The following is a 27,999-nucleotide window of genomic DNA, read 5'->3' on the forward strand; positions in this document are numbered from 1 at the left end:
CAGTGCCCCAGCACAAATGGATGCTGGAGAACCTAGTCAAGCACTTACCAGCTGGATTGCTCAGTCACAGCTCCATGGTGCAGCTGGCTCTGCAATCTCCACAGAACGCAGAGAACAATTTGAATTAGGGCCCCTACAGCCCCTGCCCTCTGATTAGGCTGCGGAGTGAGCATGTGATACCTCATTGTTCCCTGACTGAAGGGGCAGGGTGTAGCAGAGACATTAGGCTGTCTGCAGGGGTGTGTGAGAGAGATGTCCCCCCACCAAACATCACTGCTCCTCCACCCCCATACCTGTGTGGCTGCTGTGGCTATGCAAGCAGCCGGCCAGGGACATAATAGTGCCCCGTAGCCTGACCCAGCCTCCGCAGCCTTGGACTGGGGAGCAGCATGGCTCTGCAGAGTTCAGAGCCAGCTCCAGGTGTTCTGTCACCCCAAGCAGCGAAAATAAATAAAATAAAAAAAAAAAGCAGCCAATCGGCAGAACGACAGCAGCTCAATCGTGCCAATCCGTTCTTCGGCGGCAGGTCCTTCACTCCCTCCCTTCCTCTTCGGCGGCACTTCAGCAGCAGCGAAGAGAGGGACTGAGGGATCTGCCACCAAAGACCCCGACATGCCAACCCAATAGCGGACAGAGTGCTGCCCCTTTGTATTGGCTGCCCCAAGCACCTGCTTCCTTAGCTGGTGCCTGGAGCCAGCCCTGGCTCAGCTTCAGCCTGTGCAGGCCATTGAAAAGCATCTAGCAATCCAGATTTGGCCCACAGCCCACTTATTAACTACCCCTGCCCTGTGCTGTTACCTACTAGGGAACTCCTCCTTGCTCATTATGGGCCACACCCTTCTTCATAGAGTTTAGCCAACTGAGGACACCAACACCCAGATCATGAGAACGTACCTCGCTCTGTAGTCTTACTGCCACCCCCTGGGAAAGGCACAAGCAAATGCTCATTTCCCCCCCCCCACTCAGAATAGAGGAGGAAGACCCACTGCTGGGTCCTAACCTGAGAGGGAGGGTGTGTGATGGTGAACTAAGGGTTAATGAGCAGCTCTGAACCTGAAGGACTTGCCTAGCTGTACGTGTTGAGCATGCTCACAGTGGAGGCTGAGCTCAAAAGGGGGCAGCTCGGCTCAGCCTCTAGGCACACAGAGCAGGAGAACAGTCATGTGCTAAAAGCTCCAGCAGACGCGCTGCTGGGGTTACATGTGGCCAGAACCAGACCCCACCACCAAGCCGCCACAGGCCCTTCGCCCATGGCGGACAGGAATGATGGACCACAACTGACTGACTGCTCTCCAGAGGGCTTTCCTCTGAGGGGACGCCAGGGAAATTCAGATGCAGACCACTGGCACTAATAGAGGAACTGAAGCCACAGTAGGAAGTGACCCAGGGAGCAGGCAGAAGAGTGCCTGCCCCCTGGAGGCACTCTTGAACTATTACTCACAGCACCCTGGGTCGGAACCCAGTGGAGCAGGGAAGGCTTGGGTTCCTCTACACCCGGGCACTGCCACTTGCCAGGTTCAGACCTCAATCACTCACAGAAGCACAAAAATGAAAAAGAGGAAAAAAATAGGCCACACAGTTTCTTTTCTTTAGAAATGTATTTTGTAACAAAATATTAACATTCAAAAGAAATGTTTATTACACAATATAAAATAATTGCTACTGAATTCAGCTTGGTTGCTTCAGTAAATAAGCCTCTGAGGAGGTGTAAAAACATGTTTGGTATTGTACAAAAATTCTACTACAGGATTTACAATTTGCTGTAGGAAAAAATGCACGTTCAATAATTACATAAATATTCTTGACAGATTTCTATGTCCCAGTATGTACTCTTTTCAAACTGGGAAGGTAAAAAGGATCTGATGACCAACCTTCTGGTCTAATTATTCATGACAGTTTGATTTTCTATAATACTGAAAAGTTTAACAGAAATCTATTAAGTTAAAAAGAAAGAATATATTACATTTGCTAATTGCAAACAATCTTTTAGCTGCAATTTTTCCCATTGGGATTAACAAAGTGCACCAGTTAAACATACATTAAAAACAGTTTAAAAACATTAAATATACAACAGGAAGAGATTTTAAATATTTTGTAACAAACACTATAGGACAAATATAATTTACAATTTTTTTGCACAAAACATTACATCTGAAATATAACTTTAGATATTACAGACTATAAAAATACATATTTTTCCTCTTAAAAAAGTATTTGCAGGTTCTGGCACAATGTAACAGTTCAAAGGAATTTAACACTTCAGATTTCTTCATATGTAATTGGATGTGCAATGATAATTAATCAGACTTACAGTTTACTTTCAGTTATAGAAGACCAATTGCAAAGTCAGATCCCCTAAAAGAGCCCTTTCTAAATAATCCAAATGTAGTACCGGATTAGCTACAACACATATGGTGTGAACTAGGGGTCATTCCTGTAAGCACTGACCACTCTAGCCCCAATTCAACAAAAGCAAGCACATGCTTCTCTTTAAGTACCTGCATAGCCCCACTTGCTTAAATCGGACTAGTTACATACTTAAGTTTACTACAAACTCAATTACTTTGCTAGATCAGGGCCAGAGCATTCAGCACCTTGTAAGACTGAGCCCCTAATGAATTCTATGGCCACATTCTGCCCTGTCCTATATTTACACTGAAGTCAACAGGGTAACAGCATGTCAGGATGGAATTTAGAACTAGCAGTTCAAAGACACAAGAACATCAGGCCTGATTCAGATTTCAGTTACATCAGTGTAAAAATCAGTGGAGCCAGTGGAGTTACACAGGTATGAAACCGGTGTAAGATCAGAATCAGGCCCATTGTGTAATGTTACCCTAATGTGTTTTTCTGGGGATCTCTCTGAAGCAATCCTAAGGCAAAATTCAACCTGAAGAGTTATATTCTGCCTACAGTTACTGCAACTGGGCCCTAAAGATTTTTTTTCCAATCATGTCTCCCAGTAGTCTCTGGCCCAGCTATATAACCATCAAACTTAAAAAAAAGTCCTAAAAAAATACATATTAATTTACAGGCAATATCAAGACTCAGTCTATATCCCTTACTTTAAATGCCCCAAAATAAGTTGCTTCTTGAGATGAATCCAGTAATGAAGGGTTTGATACCTGGATACTTATTACTTCTCCAGACTTTAGTTTAAAAAATCCTCCTATGTTTACAGAATAAAAATGAAATTCTGAATTTCCTGACCAATATTTGGTGCTTCCTCCCTTCATCAGGACATCAGAGCGTCTTATTTTAAGGTTTGTTTTAATCATATACACCATCAGCTGAAGCCCTCTTCTACTTAGGTCTCCTGAAGTTTCATGGTGTCTAAAACAAATGTTGGCATACAAGTAGTAAAAGCCATCTTGATTGACTATTAGTTTTCCATCACGGAAGGTCATATTCGATAAGTGTGCCTGGCCTTTGTCGTGATGCCAGGATGTAAGGTTCACTTTGCGTGTGCCTAGGGAAAAAGGGTTTAGCAGAATGTTACTTCTGTTCACAAACATTTTCTACAAAGTTAAAAGAGATACCTTGGCTGGACTTTTAGTGTCAATAACAAAGGTAGCTATATAAGCTAAGGTAAAGGGTAAAAGTGAGGGGAGACATAGCCTTTTGGCTACAGTGTAAGATAAGGTCAAATAAGTCTCAGGCTTTAGGATATAAGCCAATTGCCACAAAGGACAAGTAGTTTCCTCTTCCCTTGTGAATACAACTAATTAGCTGTTTCTACCCACCCTTACTCTGGAGCATCAGCTATTAGCATGAATCAGGATAGGTTGTTTGTTTCACCAATAATCAGATCTTGGCAAATCCTATATGGAATCAATTGCTAAAAACTGTCCAAAATAAAAAACATGTTTATTTAACATACTTGAGAGTGGATTTTGCACTGGCCAAGGAAAAATATTTGCTCTCCTTAACTATTTATTCTTAAATGCTTTGGTTAGTATTAATATAATTTATAGTTATCTGATATAATCAGGGTAACCACTGTCTTGATAACTAATCAGGATTTTACCAAGTACTGCTCTCCATCACCACATAATTTGTTTCAATATTACTCACCACCAACCCAAGCGTGTACTAATTTCAAGACTGACTCACTCAGCTTTTCTACAGTACTCAACTCCTTCATCTCTCTGCTTCTCATCTGTTGATTCCATCTCCAACTCCACTCTTCTGTCTGTACCCACTCCCACAGTGGCTGTCCCACCGAATGGTAACCTTGTCTTCTCATCTCCATGCCCTCCCCCTCCACCCTGTCCTGTTCTCTCACTGCAAAGCACCTCGGAGAAAAAAAAGTCCACAATGACTTTGTACTTTCAGGTACAAAGTTTCTCCCTTCTTCACCTCTGCCTTTTACCTTGCTAAACAAATCTACTTCTTGAGACTCCTACATCTGCAGCCCCCTTGACTAATAATTTCCCTGTCTCTCCTCAGCTGAGATTCTCAAAATATCTTGAAAGCCAAAACAGATGTTCTCTGAACAATGCCATCGTTTTCTGCCCCTCCCAGTTGTCCTCCTAATTTCAGAGAGATTTCTCGTAGTATCCAAACTAATCTCAAATCCTGACTTTTCTTGCTCCATGCCATATCTTCTTCCTCACCCTTATGGTCAACCTCTCCCTAATCTAGGACCTTTTCTTCAGCCTTTTTTTTTTGGACCAGTAGCCACTACCCATCTCCCTCAATCCTTTGTCTCCAAACTCCTGGAACAGGAGTGGCCAAACCACAGCTCATAAGCTGCATGTGACTGTTACAGTTAAAGTGTGGCTTATGGAGCCCCACAGTCCCCCTTTTTCTCTACCTACCAGACTGAGGGGAACTTGGGACTTCTGCCCTGTGGTGGGGTGGTGGGGCTAAGGGCTCCTGCCAGAGACAACTGGTGCCTACTGAGAATGGGAGGGGCCCTACCATTTAAAGGTCCCCTGCAACAGCTTGAGTTGCCCACCAGGTATGCCCCCCCTTACCCTCAGTGGCCCCCCTGCAGTTCCCAGGTGATAGTTCCCCAAGGAAAAGTAGCGGCAAACAGCGGAGAGCTGCAGAGAGGGGTCACTGCTTTAGCTCCATGGGGAGAGAGAGAGGCAGCAGCAACTCTCCTTGCAGCTCCCAGCTGTTAGCCACTGCCTCTCCCCAGGGCCGCAGCTTCCAGCCTGCCAGCTGCTGCAGCAGCCATGCAGGGATGGGGCCCAGCAGCAACATGTAACTGAGTGGGTCCAGCAAACCCTAGCAAAAATGGGGGGGAGGGGGGATGTGACCCTATGTGCCCTGGGTTGCCTCTGGTTTCTACCCAGCAGGGAGGGGAGTCTCACGGCTTCAGCCCCGCATAGTATGCCTGCTAGGGCTCAGGGCTTCAGCAGGAGTGGGGCCAAAGCCCTGAGCCAGTGCAGGCACCTTCCAGGGGGCTGAAGCCCTGACCCACACTCCCTGCAGGACTGAAACCCCAAGCCCTGGCAATTGTTGTATGTGGCTCAGAGGGACAGTAAGTTTGGCCATCCGGTCCTAGGATGTGCTTTCCCACATACACAGTCGCAACTTTCTTTCCTCCAACTTCCCTAAAGTCTGCTTGCCATCTCTCCACTCCATTAAAGTCACTATAAAGTCACCAATGGCCTCTTCCTGGCCAAGTCTATGGCCCTCTTTGTCTGTTCTTCTCAATTTCTCAGCTGATTTTGACATTGTCAATGACTCCCAGCCACCTCTGCTTGCTGCTCTACCTGCACTTGCCTAACTTTATGCTAATCTATTTCTCCTACCAATCCAGATAGGTGGAGGAGTAAATACATCTGTGTAACACACTGCATGGGCTGGCAGTAAACTTCTGTATGCAATTGAAGGTGCTGGTTAACAATTAACAGATGGTGAGCTCCTTGGTGGAGGGATTTTTTTTATTTTAAAGAGCCATGCATATTTATGGCACTGAATTTAAAAAAAAAAATGCTTACCACCCACAAAGCCCTCCTGTCCTGCCAACCAGCCATCTCCGATGACCTCTCCCTCTGATCCACTAGTGTCCCATATGAACACAGGCAACTGTCCCAAAGGTGAGGTTCACAGGAACCATTCTTCAAACCAGAGCCCTATTAGTGGTACTGCAGTAGCACCAGGAGGCCACAGTAAGGCTCCTTTGTTTGCACAGTGCCTAGTACATGTAGTTAAAGACGACAGTCCCTGCCCAGAAAAGCTTATCTTGGTCAAGATGCAACAGGTGGATGAAACAAAAATGGGCAGAGGTTGGAGGGAGGGAAAGAAATACAAACATGTTATGTGAACTATGTGTACACCTGCCTAATTTATCAGCTGGTAATGTGTGTCAAATCACATAGGAGAGGGGGATAGATTTCCTCTTTGCCAATGGAATTCACTACTATTGGAAATACACATAAACCTAAGGTTGGGCCTATTAATAAACTAGTGTAAGATGCACCTCTTTGTCCTGGCTTATCAATTCTCTTATTTGGTTTACTAGTCTTCATCAATGCATTCTAACATTGTGGAGTGGAGGTGGGGGACATGGGATATTAGCTCCTTGTACATAAAGTGTCTACCATGTAAACTCAGCCAGATTATAGAGCTGGGAACCATATGAATGTTTGTAATAAATAGACAACAGTATCTGAAAACTAAGTCTGGAAAGTTCAGTAGTAGGTTCCCCATCTCCCCTGCATGACAGCTTCATATTTCTTCCACATTTAATTTATTGGGCACCGCAAATTTCATAAAAACAGGCAATAAAAAGTAAACATGGTTTTAGCTTGAGATAAAGGAAAACTAGAAAAAAATCAACATAACTGTGCATTTTTGCTATAGCATAACAACGTGTATTGTACTTGAGGTACATAAAACAAACAAGTGGGAAAATACTCCAAATACTTATGTGCTTATAGGCTTAACTCAAAGCTTGAATGAATTCAAGACTCTAGGGTATGGCTTAGTCACAGTAGACTTGATGGTGATTTAGACAAGGGAAATGCGGTGGATCTAATATATCTGGATTTCAGTAAGGCGTTTGATATGGTACCGCATGAGGAATTACTGGTTAAATTGGAAAATGGGGGGATCGAAAAAAAAAAAAGAGGGTGGATAGGAGAGGCTAAGGGGGGGAGCTGCAGGGGGTCGTGAAGGGGAACTGTGTCAGGTTGAGGGGGTTACCAGTGGAGTTCTCAAGGTTCAGTTTTGGGTCCGATTTTATTCAATCTATTTATTGCTGACCTGGGAACCAAGAGTAGGAGTGGGCTGATAAAGTTTTGGATGACACACAGTGAGGGAGTATTGCCAAATTCGGAAAGGATCGGATATCCTCCAGGGAGATTTGGATGACCTTGTAAACTGGAGTATTAGTAACAGGATGAAATTCAATAGTGAAAAGAGGTTATGCATTTAGGGATGACTAACATGAATTTTTTTTTTTATAAGTGGGGGCGCACCAGTTGGAAGTAACGGAGGAGGAGAAGGACGATCGAGGATGACTATGAGAGACAATGTGGATGTGGCCGTTAAAAAGCTAATGCGGTCTTGGGATGCATTAGGCGAGGTATTTCTAGTAGGGAGGAGGAGGTGCTCGTCCGTTATATAAAGGCGTTGGTGAGACCTCATTTGGACTATTGTTGTGCAGTTTTGGTCTCCATGTTTAAGAAGGATGAATTCAAACTGGAACAGGTACAATGTCATATGAAAGGAGGAGGAGGAGAGAGGTTTGTTTTTTTTAACCAAAAAAAAAAGAGAGGAGATATATGATTGCACTCTTTTAATATATCAGAGGGATAAACACCAGGAAGGAGAGGAATTATTTCAGCTCAGTGCTAATGTGGACACGAGGACAAGCGGATATAAATTGTCAGTCAGAAATTCAGGCTTGAAATTAGATGAAGGTTTCTAACCATCAGGGAGTGCAATACTGGAAACAGCCTAGGGGAAACAGTGGGGGCGAAGGACCTCCATGACTTTAAGATTAAGCTAGATAAGTTTATGGAGGAGATGGTATGATAGGATAACGGGCTTAGTCAATAGGTCAATTAAGGGCCACACTGAAGTAAATAGTACAATGGGTCAATGATATGATATAACATTTTGCATGCTCGAGTTCAGCCAGCCCCGCCATATTTGGGGGGGGAATTTTTTTTCCAGGGAAGAGATGCAGTGGCCCTGGTGGTTTTTTTTTCCCCTCAAAGCATGGGGGGGGGGGGGCGCTTAAAAAAGAGTGGGTGGAGCGGCTTATGTGGCCTGCATCTTGCAGGAGGTCAGACTAGATGATCATAATGGTCCCTTCTGATCTTGAATTCTATGATTCTATGATTCATACATCATTCTAGCTCTGTAAGAACTGTACAGGAACAAGATCCTTATATTTCTAGGTGGTCAAATTAGTGGAGCTCTCAGGTCAAGAGTTTCAAGAGGGCTTGAATTCTGGGGTCCTCAACTTGAGATACCTTTAAAGGGTCCAATTTAAGAGGGTGAGTATTCAGCACTTTGTGAAAATTAGGCCCTTTTAAGTTCTCATATTGGGGACCCACAAACTAAGGCACCCAAAATCCTTGCTCCCCCATTCCTCTCATGGAGACTGATATATTTGGGAATCAGGATACAATGAAAGGTATAAAACAGCATAATTTAGGGGTGTTAGTAGAGGTGATCAAGGTAATAAATTATTCCAAAGTGGTTATAGGTAAATACGGGTTGTTTAAATTGTACGTAAACTGGAAGATTCTGGATATGGCTTTTGTGCATACCTGGAAGCTGCCACCTTAATAGTTAAGGAACCTCAATGCTTTGTAAGGGTGATTAAAAAAAATGAAGGGTTAGTTGATAGCATGGAAGGAATTTTTGGAATAGTTTTAGGGGGTATCATTTTGGTGACCCCATTGGATGCTGGGTTCCCATTTACAAATACAATGAGATGTGCCAGATGTAGTTGGACTTAGAACATATGATTGAAGGACTTGGTGTGCCCAGAGATGGCCTCAGGAGAGGTTAGAAAGAAGTATACTGAGATTTCTTCCAGTATTGGTGGCAGTCACCACTGGGGTGAAGAATGTAGTAACCAATAGATTCATTTTTGGTGGGATAACCTGACAGCTAAAGACATCTGTGTTGTGTTGAAAAATATTCTGATGTTCAACAAAGAACATGTTCCCAGTATTGACAATAGTATGGATTCAGGGAGCTAGCATCATTCACCAAAGACCAATTGCCAGTGATTTATTTTTTTCTAGAGCCATGGCTCCTAACATTGCTAGGACTGACAGAAAACTCCATTGCCTCACTGACATTTAGCATCCATTGCAGGTGACTAGATATACAGAGTCGTTAATACACAGACCGGCAGCATCCACCACATCAGGTAATCTCCCCGGCCTGTCATTTCATTGCAGGCTGGTGAGATTTGCTGATCTGTTAGAGGATTCTTGGTCAAGACGCTCTCGGAAGGCTGGTCCAAATGTGAAGGATGCATAGAAGATGCCCAACAGATCTTTTAGGTCAGTCGAGGCTTTGCCTCCAGAGTATGATCGTGGCGGGGAAGAGGCATTGCTCTAAGCGTTTGTAGCGTTTAGTGTTGGTAAGATCATGTCTGGGAAACCAAGGGACAGTTCCAGACATGAACTGGACTGGCAGAGGGGCAGGTGAAATAAGGGTCGAAGGCTGAACAAGCAGAAGTGGGGAGCCATAACAGAGCTAAGAGAATGCCCAGATGAACAGGTATGGCCAATGAAAGCCATAGGAACATTTCTGGGCCCTGCACAAGAGCCAGATGTTGTATTGCACATGGCAATGGCAGCTACCTGACCAGATATCCATTTGCTGCAATACTGAGAAAGGTGTTAGTCTGCGTGTAAGGTGCAGACCAGAAAAATTTGGCATGCATTCATTTATGACCAGTGCAGCAACATCTGAGGCATTTGATTATCTGCAGGGTCCAGGTGGCTGGACTCGTGATTGGAATGTTCTAGCCTATGCCTGCCCTACAATGGGAACAAAGGCAGATGTCTGGATTTGCAGACACCTGAGCCCACAAGAGGGAAAGAAAACAGCAGGTAAGTCACAGATGGGTTTTCAGGGCAGAGTTGTCTGTCTCTGATGATTTAGGAGGAGCAGCATGTTGTAGGCCAAGCGCATGCCTCTTCTGTGCTCCCTGATGGGCAATCACATCTGTCTTGAAGATTCACTGAAGGGAACGTGATCTTGGGTTTTAGATGGGGTGGATTTGAGACTCGGGAGTTAACAGGAACATCAGCCAGAGTACCCAGCTGTTGCTGGTCACCAACCATGGTTGTAGTGAAATGCTCACAAGGTGGGTATGACTGAAGCAATCAACCCTGCTACTGTGGATTGGGCCTGGAAAAGCGTGAACCAAAAGGTCAGAGTCTTTGTGAACACTGATGGCACAGATATCACACGCAGAAGATTCAGGGGTGGCATTCCTGAGCATTATAGGAAAAATTGGCATGTTTATCAGACACAGGGACTGATGTGGTTGGGAGAACTTACAGACTGGACTGATGGGTGGCAGAAAGCTTGCCCACACCACACTGCAGGGTATCTGCTGGCACCACCATATCTGATGTCTAGTGCAAGTGAGACTCAAAGAGGTAGGTTCCCAGGAGTAAACAGAATACCCAGAATGGTGGCCCCAATTAGTCTGGAGGAAGAAGAGGAGACCTTAAGACTTCACAGACTGAGGTGCCCTTCATGTGTACCCTCATTCCCCATTGAGGAGAAAAGCAAGAAAATCCAAAGGAGTGCTGAGTCCTAAGGATTAGATTCAAACCTGGATATTGGCACAGAGGCCATTTAGCACCACGCTGCACTCCAATGTCTGGTATTTGGGTGTGGGGGATAAGACCTACATTCAAGTTAACAAAATTACAGCCTTCCAATTTAAAATCCATCCCTTTGTATTTCATCCTCCTGCTAGTCCTGATCATCAGCCACTTTTGAAAGTGTTTCTCCCAGGGCTTTATGTATTGCTCAAAACTGTGTAATGCAGCCAAAACGTTCTTACAGAAATATTTGATTAAAAGTGAACTTACCAGCTGGAATATTTTTATCATCAATAATGAGATGTGCAAAGGGCTGTTTCTCAGGCTTGCTTCTCTTGGACAGATCAAACCATGGTGCGTCCATTATAACTAGAGATAAAAAGTTACGTTAACTCAAAAGAAACAAATTTAGTAGGATTTCAAATACTTATTATAAGCCACTTGTTACCTTTTCCTGATCTTGGTGGCTCTCTTCCAGCAATGATGCGCTGTACCTCCTAAAATGAAAAAGAGCTATTACTCTATACTGTCATGTCCTTAATAATGTACTGTACTGCAGATGATTTATTACATCACATTACATAATGCTGAAATAATTTTTCATCACTGTGTATTCAGGTGTCTGGAATATATGTTTTCAACCTTCCAGGACATAAAACATGACTACAAGGGTCAACTTACCAGAATCAACTCCTTTCTATAATGGGGGCACTATGTCCAATACTTCCAAAAAACGGAAAACAGGAATGACAGTGTTTATAATTACTTCACAGTATCTTCGACTATACAATTATCAGGGGTACTGTCTGAAAACTGAAGATCATGCTGAAAGGATGGCTACAACCTTTTATTGTCACTGTGCTTAGAGTAAATGCCTTTCTGTAAGTGTAAATGATCAGAACAACCAAGTATTGAACAAAGTAAAGTAAATATTTGCCACACTGAACATTGTGCAATATGGAGTAATTTAGGTACCTGGGGCCAGACTGTGCCATACAGGGGCAGCATGCAGTCACATTCACAAGAATACAAGGAGGCTGAGCATGTTGACTGCATCACCCTTTATGGGTGCTTAGGAGGCTGCAGAGAATTCTCTCCCTCACAACCAGCCATTTACGTGGGCTGTTGCAGAAGGACAATGATGCTTCTTCCTTTGGGATGGGGCTTGTGCCCTAGAGATATCAGCAGGCAGCTGTCCCTGCACACAAATGAGTGAAGGGATTGCCTGGCCCTTTGTAGAGTATGCAAGAATGAGATGGGTAAGGCACCTTGCACATTCATACAAGGTCCAATCACAGCCTGGACAAGTGTTCATTAAAATTGTAAGTTAATTTCAATGCTAATGAAAACAAGGTATGTATTGGCCAGAGCCAGGCATAGCACAATCAAGAGATATTTAAGCTGCCACATATGCACCTCTGCTCCTGAACAGTCACTCCCCAACATTCCAGTCCTGATCTATTTCCATTCGGATCTTCTTCGCAAGTAGATACTGAAATTGTAACTTTAATAAGTGGAAGCAGTGTTTTGTGAGTAAGCCACAAAACTGGGACTCAGGAGTTCCAGGTACAGTTCCCAGCTCTGCCCCACACTTCGCAAACTTGGGCAAGTCACAAACTCAGAGTGCCTCAGTTCCCCAGCTAAAACGGGGGTAAAACTTTCCTTCTCCTACCGTCTGTGTTGTGTAATTATACGGCACACTCTTTGGAGCAGAGATTGTCATACTGGTTTTGTACAGTGCCTAGCCCTTAGGAGCTCCAACCTTAGTTGGCCTCCAGACAGTATGATAATACAAATAAATGATAATCAGAGGTTTTATGATGCGGACAACATAATCAATCCCTCATCTCAGATTTTTCAATGTGTCCCTGTTTTATGTATGTTTATCCTTTAGTCTAAATTCTTTGGGACAGGGACTATCAAAATAAATGAACCAAATGCATTTTGTAATGCATTATTATTTCTTTTACTGTTTGTTCTCTTCCAATTCTCAGTATTATTTGCAACAGATCTCCTAGCTATTCATCTAAATTTGCAATAATCTATTGTATTATGAATTACTGCCATCTTGTGGAGTTTGATATGTAACACCAATTCTAAATATCAAGGAAATGTTGCTTTTATGTAACTTTGTAACCACAATTAAATGAAGGTGCTCTGTGTGTGTAGATATCTGCTGAAAGGGGAAAGTGAGCATAATTCAGTAGGCGTCTAAATGCTAAACCAAAATGGAAAGCCACAGTAGCATGAAAGTCATAGTCTGACTATCAAAGTAAAGTAGCTGTGCTGAAATGCTGATGAGTTGATAGATAAGATACTTTCTGCTGTACAGCTGAGCAAAGAAGCAGATGAATTTTATTTTTGTTGAAGTTGCAAAGCATTCCTTCCCCAATGTTGGTGGGAAAGTTAATTCAGCCCCCTTCCCCTCACTGGTTCTTCTGCTCTCATGCCAGTTATTAGAATATGTGGGTCAGCACAAGCTGTGATTTAGTCACAGAGAAGACTGGATGCAAGCAAAGATCTACTGTGGCAATATGAACTACAGCACCAACCTCTTATCCACCCACACAGACCTTTTTACCTCACTTGAAGGGGTAAGAACAACAATGGTGGGCACTGAATATTCCCTTGTGCCAATAGCTACAAGGTTCCTGAAGAGGACATGCCACCATGAGAGGGCAGATCTAGAAAGCATAATGATGGACAGGCCCTCTATGAGGATGCCCTTTCTTTCAGAGCATCCATGAGATTAGTACCCTTTGGTTCCAGCCCCCTCCTGCCCACCCACCCCCGGCCAGCCCCCATCCTCCTTCCCTAGAGGGGATAATCCCTTCTTTACTGTGTTGCTCCAGAGTCATGGAAGTATTTGCGTGGTAATTTTTCCATTCTGTGTAATTTGGGGACATGACTATTTAGTCCTAGATTTGTTTGTTTGAAGGGATTAATTAACTGTCCAGTTGATTAGGAAGTATAGTTACTGCAAATTACATCCTTCTTGAGAGACCATACAAAGACTAATTTCTTTCATTGTACAGCGAACTACAGTCAAGCACTCATGAAGTTGCACTCTTCTACAATCCCAGCAGTGGTTTCAGGGGTATCTGACATGGGAGACTAATCACTTTTTGGCACAATGCCAGGCAGCGATCATCTACCCCAGTGATACTCAGAGTATGGTTCATGAGCCGCAAGTGGCTCTTTAATGTGTCTCCTGTGAATCTTTGGAGTACATGGTATTAAAACTGTGTGATTTAATAATTAACCAATCTAAGTTAACAACCAATCAGTATGCTTCTACTAAGAACATAACATAAGAACGGCCATACCGGGTCAGACCAAAGGTCCATCTAGCCCAGTATCTGTCTACCGACAGTGGCCAATGCCAGGTGCCCCAGAGGGAGTGAACCTAACCGGCAATGATCAAGTGATCTCTCTCCTGCCATCCATTTCCATCCTCTAACAAACTGAGGCTAGGGACACCATTCCTTACCCATCCTGGCTAATAGCCATTTATGGACTTAGCCACCATGAATTTATCCAGTTCTCTTTTAAACACTGTTATAGTCCTAGCCTTCACAACCTCCTCAGGCAAGGAGTTCCACAAGTTGACTGTGCGCTGCTTGAAGAACTTCCTTTTATTTGTTTTAAACCTGCTGCCTATTAATTTCTTTTGGTGACCCCTAGTTCTTGTATTATGGGAATAAGTAAATAACTTTTCCTTATCCACTTTCTCCACATCACTCATGATTTTATATACCTCTGTCATATCCCCCCTTAGTCTCCTCTTTTCCAAGATGAAGAGTCCTAGCCTCTAATCTTTCCTCATATGGGACCCTCTCCAAACCCCTAATCATTTTAGTTGCCCTTTTCTGAACCTTTTCTAGTGCCAGTATATCTTTTTTGAGGTGAGGAGACCACATCTGTACGCAGTATTTGAGATGTGGGTGTACCATGGATTTATATAAGGGCAATAATATATTCTCAGTCTTATTCTCTATCCCCTTTTTAATGATTCCTAACATCCTGTTTGCTTTTTTGACCACCTCTGCATGGACATCTTCAGAGAACTATCCACGATGACTCCAAGATCTTTTTCCTAACTCGTTGTAGCTAAATTAGCCCCCCACATCATATTATATGTATAGTTGGGGTTATTTTTTCCAATGTGCATTCCTTTACATTTATCCACATTAAATTTCATTTGCCATTTTGTTGCCCAATCGCTTATTTTTGTGAGATCTTTTTGAAGTTCTTCACAGTCTGCTTTGGTCTTAACTATCTTGAGCAGTTTAGTATCATCTGCAAACTTTGCCACCTCACTGTTTACCCCTTTCTCCAGATCATTTATGAATAAATTGAATAGGACTGGTCCTAGGACTGACCCTTGGGGAACACCACTAGTTACCCCTCTCCATTCTGAGAATTTACCATTAATTCCTACCCTTTGTTCCCTGTCTTTTAACCAGTTCTCAATCCATGAAAGGACCTTCCCTTTTATCCCATGACAGCTTAATTTACGTAACAGCCTTTGGTGAGGGACCTGGTCAAAGGCTTTCTGGAAATCTAAGTACACTATGTCCACCGGATCTCCTTGTCCACGTTTGTTGACCCCTACAAAGAACTCTAATAGATTAGTAAGACACCATTTCCCTTTACAGAAACCATGTTGACTATTGCTCAACATTTTATGTTTTTCTATGTGTCTGACAATTTTGTTCTTAACTATTGTTTCGACTAATTTGCCCAGTACTGATGTTAGACTTACTGTCTGTAATTGCTGGGATCACCTCTAGAGCCCTTTTTAAATATTGGCGTTACATTAGCTAACTTCCAGTCATTGGGTACCGAAGCCGATTTAAAGGACAGGGTACAAACCTTAGTTAATAGTTCTGCAACTTCACATTTGAGTTCTTTCAGAACTCTTGGGTGAATGCCATCTGGTCCCGGTGACTTGTTAAATGTTGAGTTTATCAATTAATTCCAAAATCTCCTCTAGTGACACTTCAATATTACTATATTAACCAATTGTAGTTAATAAAATAATACTTGATCAGTCATTTTGCTGTGTGAGATAGAGATTATAAAAATAAGTATTTCCTGTCATACTGGTTAAATACGACTATATAGTACTACAGTAAATGAAACAATGAATTCTCACAACTGTGGGTCATTTGGGTAACGCTGATCTCTAATTTGGCTCCTGAACCACTGAGATCTGAGTATCACTGATGTACCCTGTCTCAGATGTATTCACTTTAAGATTCTGCCTCAGTAACTTTTACAGCAAACTGAGTACAATTAGGATTTGCACAAAGCAGGAATAGAACACAGCTAACACCCCAAATTACTCCCAGTTATAGGTTAATTTTCAGGTCACAGTTACATACTTCAGTCTTACTCTGTATACTTAAACCCAGATATAAGCAATGTTCCAGATCTTAATAGTTTATTATAATTTCCTTTTCAAAATATGTCATTTCCTTTTAAAAATGCAATGGACCATATTTTGATTTTTGCAGGCAGTCAGTCACCTACTCAAACTTTCTAAGGCCCTGATCCTTCAAACGCTGACACTTCTATATTTAAAATGGGCCTACTCACAGTAGTAAAATTAAGCATGTGCATGTTTTTAGGATTGTTCTTACTATAATCATGTAGCAACCACCACAATGATAGGCCAGAAATTCAATTTAGACTACTCTACAGCAAGTATTAAATGCCCCCAAAATCTTCAGTGCTAACCAGGCAAGCATTTCAAAACCAAATGAATCTGTAATTTAATGAATTTTTTAACAATGTGATGCATTTACAAAGGTCTTATTTTCATAAAACAGAAAAAAGCCTTTACTGAGACTATTCTGGTATATTATGATTTTTTTTTTAACTTTATTTTATTTATTAATCAGAACGACTTTTTCAGTAAAGGTCCCCTTGGGTTTTCACACAGCCCAGCAGAAAAACATCACAACGGTACAGCAATTTTAGCATTTATAAAAGCAGGTTGTTTTAAGGGGTTTACATCAGATTGCTGGTCTAACATTTCACAAGCCATCAAGGGATAGGGTGTTTTATATTCCTGGAGAGCTGAGAATTCTACTTTCCAAAAGGATGCAACGCTTTACCTCCAGTAGATAGCTAGATATCAGACTTAAAATTACAAGTACAACTTTCAAAAGCACCTAACTGACATAGGAGCCTAAGTCTAATTGTACTTATGAACATTTGTATCTAATATTACTATTTATAGAAAACTATTTTAAATGAATTTATGAATTCTAGAGTTTAGTATAATTTTATTCTCTTAGGCTTTGTGCAATTTCCCTTCCCACAGTCTCGAACAAAGGGATGTAAATATCTTTGAAAAAGCCTCCAGGCTTTTGAAACCTAAGTGGACCCTTTTGACATTCAGATATATTACAGTAATCCCTTATGGTGCTCTCTTTAATGCTACTACCTCTGTTCATTTAAAACAAATTGATACCAGGAAGACATTCTGATCATCTTGCAGGAAATTTAGCAGTTTGAAGAATTCTCCAGAAGTTACATTAAAGACACCAATCCTGTAACTCTTAATAATGTGTGTATTCCCAGTACCTGTTACAGAAGAGGTTGCAGGATCAGGATCACAAATATTGGACAACTTGTAACTCTGAAGCTTGCCTCTGAAGCACTTTGTTAATAACCACATGTGCTTAGAATGTTTGTTAAGCACATAAAAGTCTTTATAAGGGCCATCCTGGAGGTCTAGCAGCGAAGTGTTTTGTTGCCATGTGGGAGACTAGTTTAGGCCTGAAGCTGCCAGTGTCCAGGAACACTGCCAAAAAAGTGTTACTTAATGGATTGACCCCAGCTATGTGTTTGTCGTTCTCTCTTTACTGCCAGACTTATGATAATCTTTATAAAAAGTGTGGTCAGTGTATTTGGACTGCCAAAGGGCTTTTAGGGTTACATGAAAGAAAATAGCAACCAAGCCAAGCCATGCAACCACAAACAAGAAAATTATATTACTTGTCTACCTAAAGCTGTGAGACCATGTTTTGATCTCAGCTACATCAGTGTAAATTTAAAGTAACTCCACTGATGACAACAAAGTTACTCCAGATGTGCACAGGTACTTGAGATCAGAATCTGGTCCGTGATGAGGAACCACCACACTAAGGGTGAACAACTCCATAATACACTGATGCTTGTAAAACAATAATAGTTTAAATGCCCCTGAACATGCTGCTCTCTAAGCAACAGTTCCATCACCCAAGAATGTGTCAAGTAATACCAGCATAAATATTAGATTTAGTTAGAAAGTGTTTTATGAGTATTTTTAGAGGGAAAATGTTTTGGGCCCCATCCTGCAATGGAACTCCCAATGACTTTAGTGGGAGCACTAAAATACTTCCAGATTAGTCACTGTTGTGGAAGTAAACAATAATCTATACATATGTAAGGAACATATGCAGATACATACCGGTGCACCAAAAAAACTAGAAAATGCAGCCTGCTACATAGAACATGAAACTGATTAGTCTATTTTCATTGGCCAAACTGAGTGAAGTAAAAAATCATAAATGACAAGAAGTTAATTAGATTTTAAACTGTTGCATTTCAGTAACTTATTGTATAATTAGTATTGCAAATAAGGAAGTGTGGATTTTAAAAACATACATGGGATAATATTCTCTGATAGGAAACTGCACCTAGAGAACTTGGGAAAGCAACACTCTCCATCCATGCCTCCGGTATACCCCTTATACCCGGGGCTAGAACCAATAGAGAGATCCAGCCAATTTCCAGCCACTTTGCATTGTCAGAGCAGTGCAGATGGAGATGGTGCAAGCCACAGGATCCAACCCATGATTTTTACCTTGACATTGGCCCTTTAACATCTGGGATATAGGCTCGTTCAGCTGAAGAGATGCACCTGAGGCTAAGTTAGCACTTATTTTTCTTATTTTTACTTGCCTCCCTCAGTGTCAACACATAGGGCTGAATGAACTAGGATGGAGACCTGGTTACCCAGTGTCTCATATATACATTCTCTTTTACTGTGTTCAAATACATTCAAAATCAGATTTTGGCAAGAGAAATTTTACTGTTCTCTAATGGCCATCAACCAAAATAATCATCCTAGTCATTCAACCTCTAGTCAGGATGACACATCATGCAGCTTTCACTAAAGCCAATGCCTTTGTTGATTAACCAGCAGTGAATGACCAGCAGATAGTGTTTCCCATTCACTTACTGAAACTATACACTCCAACCACTGAGCTCCCTGGAACAGTAATGCACTATATGCTCACAGAATACATATATAAACACTTGCCATTAACTCCCTTTTTCCCCTCTAAAGTAGATTGTGGATGATTTCAGCATATATTAGGAGAACACCAACAGTTGAGTCCAAATTTTCCTGATAGACTGGATGGATGGAAGGGGAAAAATATCTGAAATCTTAAGAATGTACAGGAGTTCATATAACTGAGGGAGTTTGTACAATTATCCTCAGACAAAAATAGCCTGTACCTTCATGTAACCTGTGGTATAATTCACGGGGCAGATGAAGGCAGCAAAGAAGTAATGGACCAAGGGATTCTGACACATGAGACTATTATAAAACAGAGAAGTCAAGGATTTAGCACTCTCAGTATTTAAATAAATTCTTTATTAGATGGCAATTAGGTTGAAATAGCACAAAATACTCATATGAATGTGCTCGGAGATCAAAAGCATAAATTGCCCTTAGGAACCTGGCTGATCGTGACAGGTACACCAAATTTGTCCAATTTCCCCTCTCCTCCACACCCCCATTATGGCTAATGACTTTATCTGACTAATTTCCCTGCAGGGTTTGTCTACCCTGGCACTTTACGGCGCTGCAACTTTCTCACTGAGGGGTGTGAAAAAACACCCCCCCGAGCACTGCAAGTTTCAGCGCTGTAACATGCCAGTATAGACAGTGCACCAGCTCTGGGATCCATGCTCTCAGCGCCAGGCCCCTCGTGGAGGTGGGTTTTTTTTGTTTTTTTTTAAGAGCGCCCACAACTACATAAGCCACATTGAAGTGCTGACGTGGCAGCGCTTTAACCTTGCCAATGAAGACGTGCCCTTAGCGTTTGGGAGAAGGCTGTAACTCTGAAATGCCAAGCAGGCGCTACTTAGTTATTATGCTAATCAAGACTTCCTTATTACATTGTTCAGACTCATTAACAAAAAGGATCTGCTAATGGGTATGTGTGCAACTCCATGTGTACAATGCAACTGTTGTAAAATTATATTAAAAGGTGTGTTGTCTAGTTTTAGCCCCTTTCTGCCAGATACATAGGCTTTGTCTACACTGGAAACTGAACAAAACGTCTGTTGTTGAGGTGTGAAAAAAATGCACCCCCGAACGTAGCAGCACAGCTGTGTCACTAAAAGGCATATAGTGTAGACAATCATATTTTCAGCTACCGTAAAGTAAGAAGACTGCTATGCATCTTGCATTACTTCAAACTATCTTGTGTTTGTCTTCATTATCCCACTATCCTACTGCTATAAGATTATCCTACACTCTGTAGGCCCAGTGCGGGAGCTGACACCACTAAGCAGAGTTCTCATTCTCCCTCAGGAGGAACAGTCCCCACACAACAGAGAGACTGGCATGTGGAAGACTGAGTTCTCTGTGCAAAGAACAGGAGCTGTTATCTCTCACATGGGGGGAGTCACATTCCTGGAATCCTACTCCATGCACAGAGGGCAAAGGGGGAAAAAAGGAGAGATGCACCATTCCCTCCACAAGGAAATGAGAGTAGATGCCCTCCATCTGGTATTTTGCTTGCCCACCACCTTCCCTCTGCTTGGGAATCTTGTTTGGCAAAAGAATGTCATCACATCCGACTCACCAGGGACACAATCAGGAAGATTGGAGGTAAAAAATAAAATAAAGATACTCTAGCTCTTTCAAAACCAAAATGCTGATAAATCTATACATTAACTGGGATAAATTTCTACCATTTGGACAAGCCTGAGTGACAAATTGGCCAATCAACTAACCACAAACATTGTTTTTCCTCTTAGTGTGAATCCAAACTTTCCCCTCTTTAAACAAAATAAATAAAGAGAGAAAAATGCTAGTCAAAGCACATTAGTCTGCATACAGACATGGTGAACCACTACCACGGGGCTCATGAACAAATGTAACAAAATACCAAAGATGTTAAAGATTACAATGCAACCACTAGTTCTATGTGAAATAGTAAACAGGTTTTTTCCCTCCTAAAAAACTTACACACACACCCCCTCCAGGTTTTCAGAAGCTCACTTAAGTTTAAATATTAGTTAAATTCTGAGGGTGCACTCACCTTTTGCATAACTCCTTGCAAAGCCTGTTTTATTCTCCAGCATGATTCGGACATTAATTTTGTTTCCTGATTTTCCACTGTTGTCTCTTGCAAATCTGTGCTTTCTTGAAGTCTTAAAAGTGCTGTGAAACAGCGAGTGTCTTCTTTTGTAATTCTGTTAGAGTCCATCTGAAATAGGTTTAAAAAATCCATAATCTAAGTTTGTCCAACAGACCTTAACTCTGTATAACCCAAAGGTACACTCAATGCCATGTCATACTAATCTTACCTCTTACTGCTATAAAATATATTCTCAACACACAAAACTTCTATTCACACAAAATAAGTAAATGGCAAGCAAAAACACAGATGTCTTGTATTAAAGTAAATCACACCAGATAAACTCATAAGGACTTTCAGATATAGTAGGAGCATGAAATAATAGTTTCTTTTAATATGCATTATGCTTTGCTGTTAAGTGCTGGACTTCGTTATTTTAACTTACTCATCCTTTTTTCCCCAAATTTCCTAGGGATATATACCTGTAGGACATGAGATAACAGGACAGAGTATTTCCATGAAATCTTGAAAGGGACTCTATACTTTGCCTGTGCAGCAAATGGAACAGAGATCATGAAAATTAATAAGTTTGGAATGAATCAGACAAATGATCAGTAAATTTGGAACTTGATCACATGAAGAATGATCTTGCGCCAACTCTAACCTCTGGGCAATTACATAAAAAATTAATTAATCAAGCTTAGAAGATGCCAGTACATGGATCAGTGTCTTTATGTCAAACAGCTTTAAAAGATGAACAAAATTTTGCAGTGGTAAAGTCAATTTTCTCTCTACTTGATATGTGACAAGGAAAAACTGCCTTCAACTCTGTACACCACACTACATATTTATTGACAAACTGAAGCAGTTCAGGACAGCATTGCAAAAATCATCAGTAGCTTTGAGGGATTTATAAGGAAAGATGTTAAATACATATCAGCATGGCTAGGTGATAACCAAGTGTGTGGAGAAAACGTAATAGTCTACAAATACTTGAAGGGTGAAAACCTCATGAAGGGAGAGGAATTACTGAGCATAGTACAAGGAGGTTATAACAACTGGAAATGCAGTGAAATGAACAAAGAGAAAACTTAGCCAAGTATCAGGGAAAACATCTCAATAGCCAGACATACTGGTCTGTGGAACAGCCACCTGAGGGATGTGGTAGAAGCCCAATACTTGGAACTTTCAAACTCAGCTAGAAAACCCATCATAAAATGTACTATGGAGAATACTCCTACATTAGCAGAGGGATGGACTGAAGATTTAAAAAGTATTGTTAGGCTCTAAGTTCTGTGATTGAATCAAATGTGTTAAGATTTAGAAGCATAGGATTAGAATCTATTGCCATCCAATTTGCAGCAGCTCTTTTTCTACATTTTAAAGAGTGACTGGAACCTAAAATATTGTAAGCACCGCATCTTAGAGTTCAATCATAAAACCATTTATTTCACATACTGAAGAAAAGAAAAGAAAGCAGCCTTCTCTCAGGAGCCCAAGCAAAAACAAATATGTATCATTTGTACTCAAGAAGAGGGACCACAGGGCCATGCAAATGTAGTGTATGATCAATGGAAAGCATGTTAAAGAAAGTATTGAACTTAATGGAATACCAGAGGTAAGGTTAGCTGGATACAGAATTGCTAGCCAAAAACCCCAAATGAATTCCTTCATATGCATTCTAAAGCATGAGAATGAAAAAGATTCAAGCTAGCCTAAAACAAAAACAAAACAAAAACTTCTGATCAAGAGTGAATTTTAGAATAGTGATCGCCATTTAAAAACAAATTAATTTTTACTAATAGATACCAAACTGCAGTGAAAAATAAATGTAGGCTGGAATTATCAAAGGGACCTGAGGGATTAGGGCTATTCACCAGGAGTTGAGTTTCTAACTCATGTAGCCCCCCCTTGAAATTCTTATCTACTATATATAGTAACTTCAAGTATATGTTTACTTTTCAGTGGCAACCACTACTGGCAACAAGTTACTACTGCAGTTTTTAATGTAATCAAAATAAAAGCTTCTGAAAAAAGCTGACATGGGTGTTGTAACACAAACACAGGAGATCAAACTTTGTAGGGGCCAGATCCGCTATACAGCAAGTCAAGTTCATCTGCAGCATAGCTTCATAGACATCACAATAGGCAATCAATCATGTGCGTCAAATGGAATGTTGCTTGAACAAGATCAACAATGGATTGTATTAAAGTATTTAGCTGGATTATCGCTAATTTAGTACCCCATTTACTAAATGCTATTGGATAATACCCTGGAGAAGATCTTTACAAATGTAGTTGGAAAGGTTGATGGGGATATGCTGAGAAATTTATGTGATTACTGATGGCTCTGAAAAGATGTGCAGGATTAGTTTAAATAATTCTGGTGAAGCTAGAAAATGATAGGGCTTCAGGGAGAACATTTGATTTGTGGTGGTCAGTTAACCTAGTTGATTGCCGCAGTCTTTCAAGGGATACTCACCCACCCACTGCCATTCCCATACGGTTTTTATTGTTTTTGAAAATTAGCTTGCCTGAGTAAAGATCTAAACAGAAGTTATAGGAATCCACAATATTAATCAGAGGAACATTATAAAAGTTAGTCACCAAATTCCCATAGCATCAAATAGACATTACACAGAGTTGGGGGAGAGAGGACGGGCAGATAAAGCTGCAAGCAAGAAATCATTGACAAGACTTTTTTTAGGAAAGGCACTGAGAATTAATCACACACATACAATCAAAATCAAATATCAAGTTTCCAAGAAATTTGTTGATATTCAGGTGAAAAGAATGCCACTACAATATTTTCAGTATTATTTTCTATCCTATCTGTTACATATTTTAACAGTTAGCGTGCCTTTTTTTTTTTTTAAACAAACACACGATCACTGCACAATGAGTTGAGGTTTTCATTAAGCTCTCCACAGTATCAAATTGTCACAATGTAGCATCTACAAACATGTATGAATAGTTCATACTTTTCCTTCTGATATACATTACCATGCATTTGTCAAGACTAAATTTCACCTGCCAACCTGTGGCCCGTCATTCTAGTACATTATGCCCCACTGAAGTGCCTCAGTCTTTTGCAGCTTTGATTAACCTACATATTATCTCATTGGTAAAGTTTGTCACCCTACTGAACCCCCCGCCACACACACAGTCCAAAGGAATACATTTATTTAAAGAGCTGGTAAAAAATGGTTACATTTGTTTCAAAAATTTCAAGTTTTCTGGAAAAAAATGAAAACTTCATTTTGGACTCCTTCTCTCCCCTCTTCTAGTGGCCAAAAGGAAAAGAGGGGAAAGGGAGAGCAGGGGAAAGAAACAAAATCCAAAACATTTTCCATGAAAATTGGAAAAAGTTTTAGTTTTATAATTGAAACATTTTTTATTTCCAAAGATGTCAGTTTCATTGAAAAAAGTTTTAAATAAAATATTTCAATCTGCCCTTGTATGGAACCATCAACAACCTTTTGTCACATTGAAAACTGACCATTTATTCCTGCTGCTGTTCTGCCTTTTAACCAGCTTCCAATCTACCAAAGAACTTCGCCACTCACTTTATGACTACTTGCTTTCCCTAACAACCTCTTCTGTGGCACTTTCAAAAAGCATTACACAAGCCAGTTCTCATTTATCCACTAGTTACCCACAGAATAGTAACAGAAATCTGAAAGACTTGGTATATGAAAAAAGCTTGTGAAATAGTCTTGTGTTAAAAGGTATATTTTTCCAAATATTCAGTAAAGCCGTTCTAATTCACACTTGGTTAATCTACACACCACTAGTAGCTCAGCATCTTTGAGAAGAGTGCTCTGAAGATTCCTACTTCTAAGCTGCCATTACCTTAAAATGTACTAAAAGGCGTGTAAGTATACTATGAAATACATCAGCATCATAAATAATCTAAACCATACTTGTCAAAAGTCATGCTCCAATTCACAGTGAAGTCAATGGATGTCTTTTCATTGATCTCATGGAGCTGAATCAGGCTCTGCATGAGTAAGTGCATTTTCTCAGGCAGCATAATTTCTGTTTCCCTTTCTGACTATATCAAAATTTCTGAAAATCTGGAATAGGTTATCATTCAATAGTGTGAATTAATGACGTTCTCTTGTATTTTATGTGAACTTTTCTATTTCTCCGTACAGAGAGAGATGACATTAAAAATACTGAAGTCTCATTGTGTCTACAAACTGTAGAGAAATACTTTGTGAAAATCTAGTATCAAGTTGGGTCATTCAGATATTTTGGAACTAGTTCAGATTTACAAATAAATAAAGGATTGAGTCCTTTATAAGTCAATAGGAGTTTCATATCAGTTAGAGGATCAGGCTCTAAATGTAGAATTATATTTATATTGCTGTTTTTACATTATGCAGACTAAACAATAATGTATATGCCATGGGAATAATTCTGCCCTTTGTTACACCTGTATAACCTCACAGACTACTTCACATTGTTTACTTCAGAAACAGGGAAAAAAAGTCAAGGATTCTATATGACTAAATGTATTTTGTTTATTTTGACAAGTAAGTTTAGTTGCAATGACTTCATAGCATACTAATTAACATACTATTGGGTGTTTTCTATAAGTTAAGATGTCTTAGTGGAGATGTTTCAATGGGTTTATAATGGAGAGAATACTTTTTCACCCTACAAGCTGAGTTACTGTATACATTAGTCTATTTCACTGCCAAGAACACAGGTAATTCTAACCTACTTTACAGTAAGTACCATAAATGAACTGTCACTCTGCTAAGGTATAGTCAATTAAGTATGTATAAGTTTGGAACAGGTCATATATATCTTTTAAAGGTAACTAATAAACACAAAGCAGTTGGCAATAATTGAAAATAGAAAGGAATGAATAAGTAGGTGCAAGTAACAAATATAAAAAATATAATAATAAATTTGGAACTGTCACTTGTTTTATTTCAATCACTTATTTAAATGTGCATGCATTTGCACTGCATCCAATCTGTAGGTGGCCTAGATTTAGAATATATTTTGTTGTTAATGTATCCTGTCTGTCCCGGGGCCCAAGAACGATTCTGTCTACCTAAAGCATGACCTGAAAGAAAAATAAATAGATTTCCACTTCTTCATTGACTTCATAGAAATGGTGCTTTTCTTTTTTTAAAATTTGGAGACAGACTACTGTTTGTACTACACATATAAAAACTTCTTAACACCCTAATTAAAACATATCTCCAGTTTTTGGACAGTAAAACTTATATCAGATTCTACAGCATCTTTAGTTCATCTATTCTGAACTAGTAATCTCCTTTTTTTGCAAATGTGAAAGAGCCCAATCTTTTGTTTTACCCCTGAGAAAGAGCAAACGTCGGCCCCCCACTTCCTTTGAGAAAGTTCACAGAACCAGGCCAAAAAAAAAATACGTTAAGTGCATCCAACCAATGCAGTGTAATTTCCAAGAACAAAAAATAATCTCTAAAAGCTTAAACCACTAGAAAGCATAACACTGTAGCCTGACCCCTCCCATCCTATATCTCTGCAGCTCAGATCTAATGTGCATAGCATTGCCCAATCAAAAATGTTACTTTGCCATATTTTTGTGGCCTAGTAGGGCAGTCTAATTCTCCTCTCCTGGGAAATAAGCTAACAAGTTACAGAAGGTATCTTTTCCCCGTGCCAGCCATTATACACCAAGTTCCACAGTGAAGAGCAGCAGCATCAAATTCACAAGGAAGGTAGTCTCTAAAGACAATCCTGGGACAATTCTTGTAAATTTTAACGCTAATGGACTCTGTTGGCTGGAAGTGCCAAGAGGTTTTAAACAAAGAAGTTTAATATAGTAGCTTGCAAGTAGTTATTCTCCAAAGGGGAGCCAATGATAACTTAAATAAAAGGCAGACTTCAGTCTAGCGGCCCTATTTGTTCAGTGCAACAGGAAAACTACTATTTGTTAGGGTCATACATACATACAAACCTAGTTTAGATTATTCCCTTTATTTTCTGAAATCTCATTTACCTGTATGTTTTGGATGTCTTGGAAACGGAGTCACCATCATATTATGATGCCTATTTCTAAACTTTCCCACCCCTGGGCAAAACTAAGCATCCGGGTGTGGCATACATGGACCAAGCATGGCAGATGGCCCCCTTTACTCAGCGGGGCAGTGGTAAGAAACAGAAGTGGGTAAAACTAACTTGTCCTGAACTAGACTCCCCACGTGAGAAGTGAATAAAGTCAGTTTGCCCAGCTCACCCCCCAGGACACGACTCCCTTGACTGGAGCCCACCTTCTTCCAGCCCTCTCAGATCAAGAGCACCTGGAGAGTAAGTGTAAAGAAGCAGCCCGTGTCTCATAACCCAACCCCTGCAGTGAGCAGATTCCCCGGGCGCTGGAGCGCACGAGCCCCTGGGTTGCCCTGCAGACACTGGGGTCTCCTCCGCCCCAGAGGCGCCCAGCCCCCACGTCCTCCCCTCCCGCCTTCTGTGCCCCAGGGCTGCTCAGCCACCCGCCCTGCCTCGGCGCGGGGGGGCCAACAAGAGGCGCCGCGACGCTACCTGGGCTCTGAAGCAGAAGAACAACGCAACGCTGCAGACCACCTGCCCCAGCCCGAGCAGCACCAGCGGGACCAGCAGGGCCCTGGCCGAGGCTGGAGGCGGCGGGTGCGGATGGGCCGGCGGCGCCGACTGCGGCTGCTGCTGCGAGCCCTCGTGGGGGGCGCTGCCGCCCAGCTCCTCGGAGCCGCGCAGGTACTTGGTGTAGTCTCGGCTGGCGCGCCGCATGGCGCTTCGGCAATCTCCGGCCGCCGCGGGCAGGCTCCCAGGCTCGGCAGCGCCCGGCGCCCGCGGGCGGCGGCTCTTATAACCTGGGGCCGGGC

At 41.3% G+C, this 27,999-nt stretch overlaps 1 protein-coding gene across 1 annotated transcript; it reads right to left on the bottom strand.

The window, feature by feature from the left end:
• Nucleotides 1–1,667: 1,667 nt before the first annotated feature.
• On the bottom strand, nt 1,668–27,940 carry TNFSF11 (TNF superfamily member 11). The gene is made up of 5 exons (XM_039520923.1): nt 27,680–27,940; nt 21,101–21,268; nt 11,215–11,263; nt 11,037–11,135; nt 1,668–3,469 (listed from the first exon to the last, which is right to left on the bottom strand). The coding sequence occupies exons 1-5, from the start codon at nt 27,902–27,904 to the stop codon at nt 3,048–3,050; spliced, it is 963 nt and encodes a 320-aa protein (XP_039376857.1). The 5' UTR covers nt 27,905–27,940; the 3' UTR covers nt 1,668–3,047.
• Nucleotides 27,941–27,999: the final 59 nt, after the last annotated feature.

Source organism: Mauremys reevesii, linkage group 1, assembly GCF_016161935.1.
Source record: "Mauremys reevesii isolate NIE-2019 linkage group 1, ASM1616193v1, whole genome shotgun sequence".
NCBI classification, from domain to species: Eukaryota; Metazoa; Chordata; order Testudines; family Geoemydidae; genus Mauremys; species Mauremys reevesii.

Bases quoted from the DNA above. Each gene is read 5' to 3' on its own strand.
- TNFSF11 (XM_039520923.1), bottom strand. From the start codon at position 27,904: ATGCGGCGCGCCAGCCGAGACTACACCAAGTACCTGCGCGGCTCCGAG. The intron at 21,269-27,679 runs GTAGCGTCGCGG...AACCTATTTCAG, and splicing joins TCTTCTGCTTCAGAGCCCAG to ATGGACTCTAACAGAATTAC. The intron at 11,136-11,214 runs GTAACAAGTGGC...TTTTATCTCTAG, and splicing joins GCCACCAAGATCAGGAAAAG to TTATAATGGACGCACCATGG.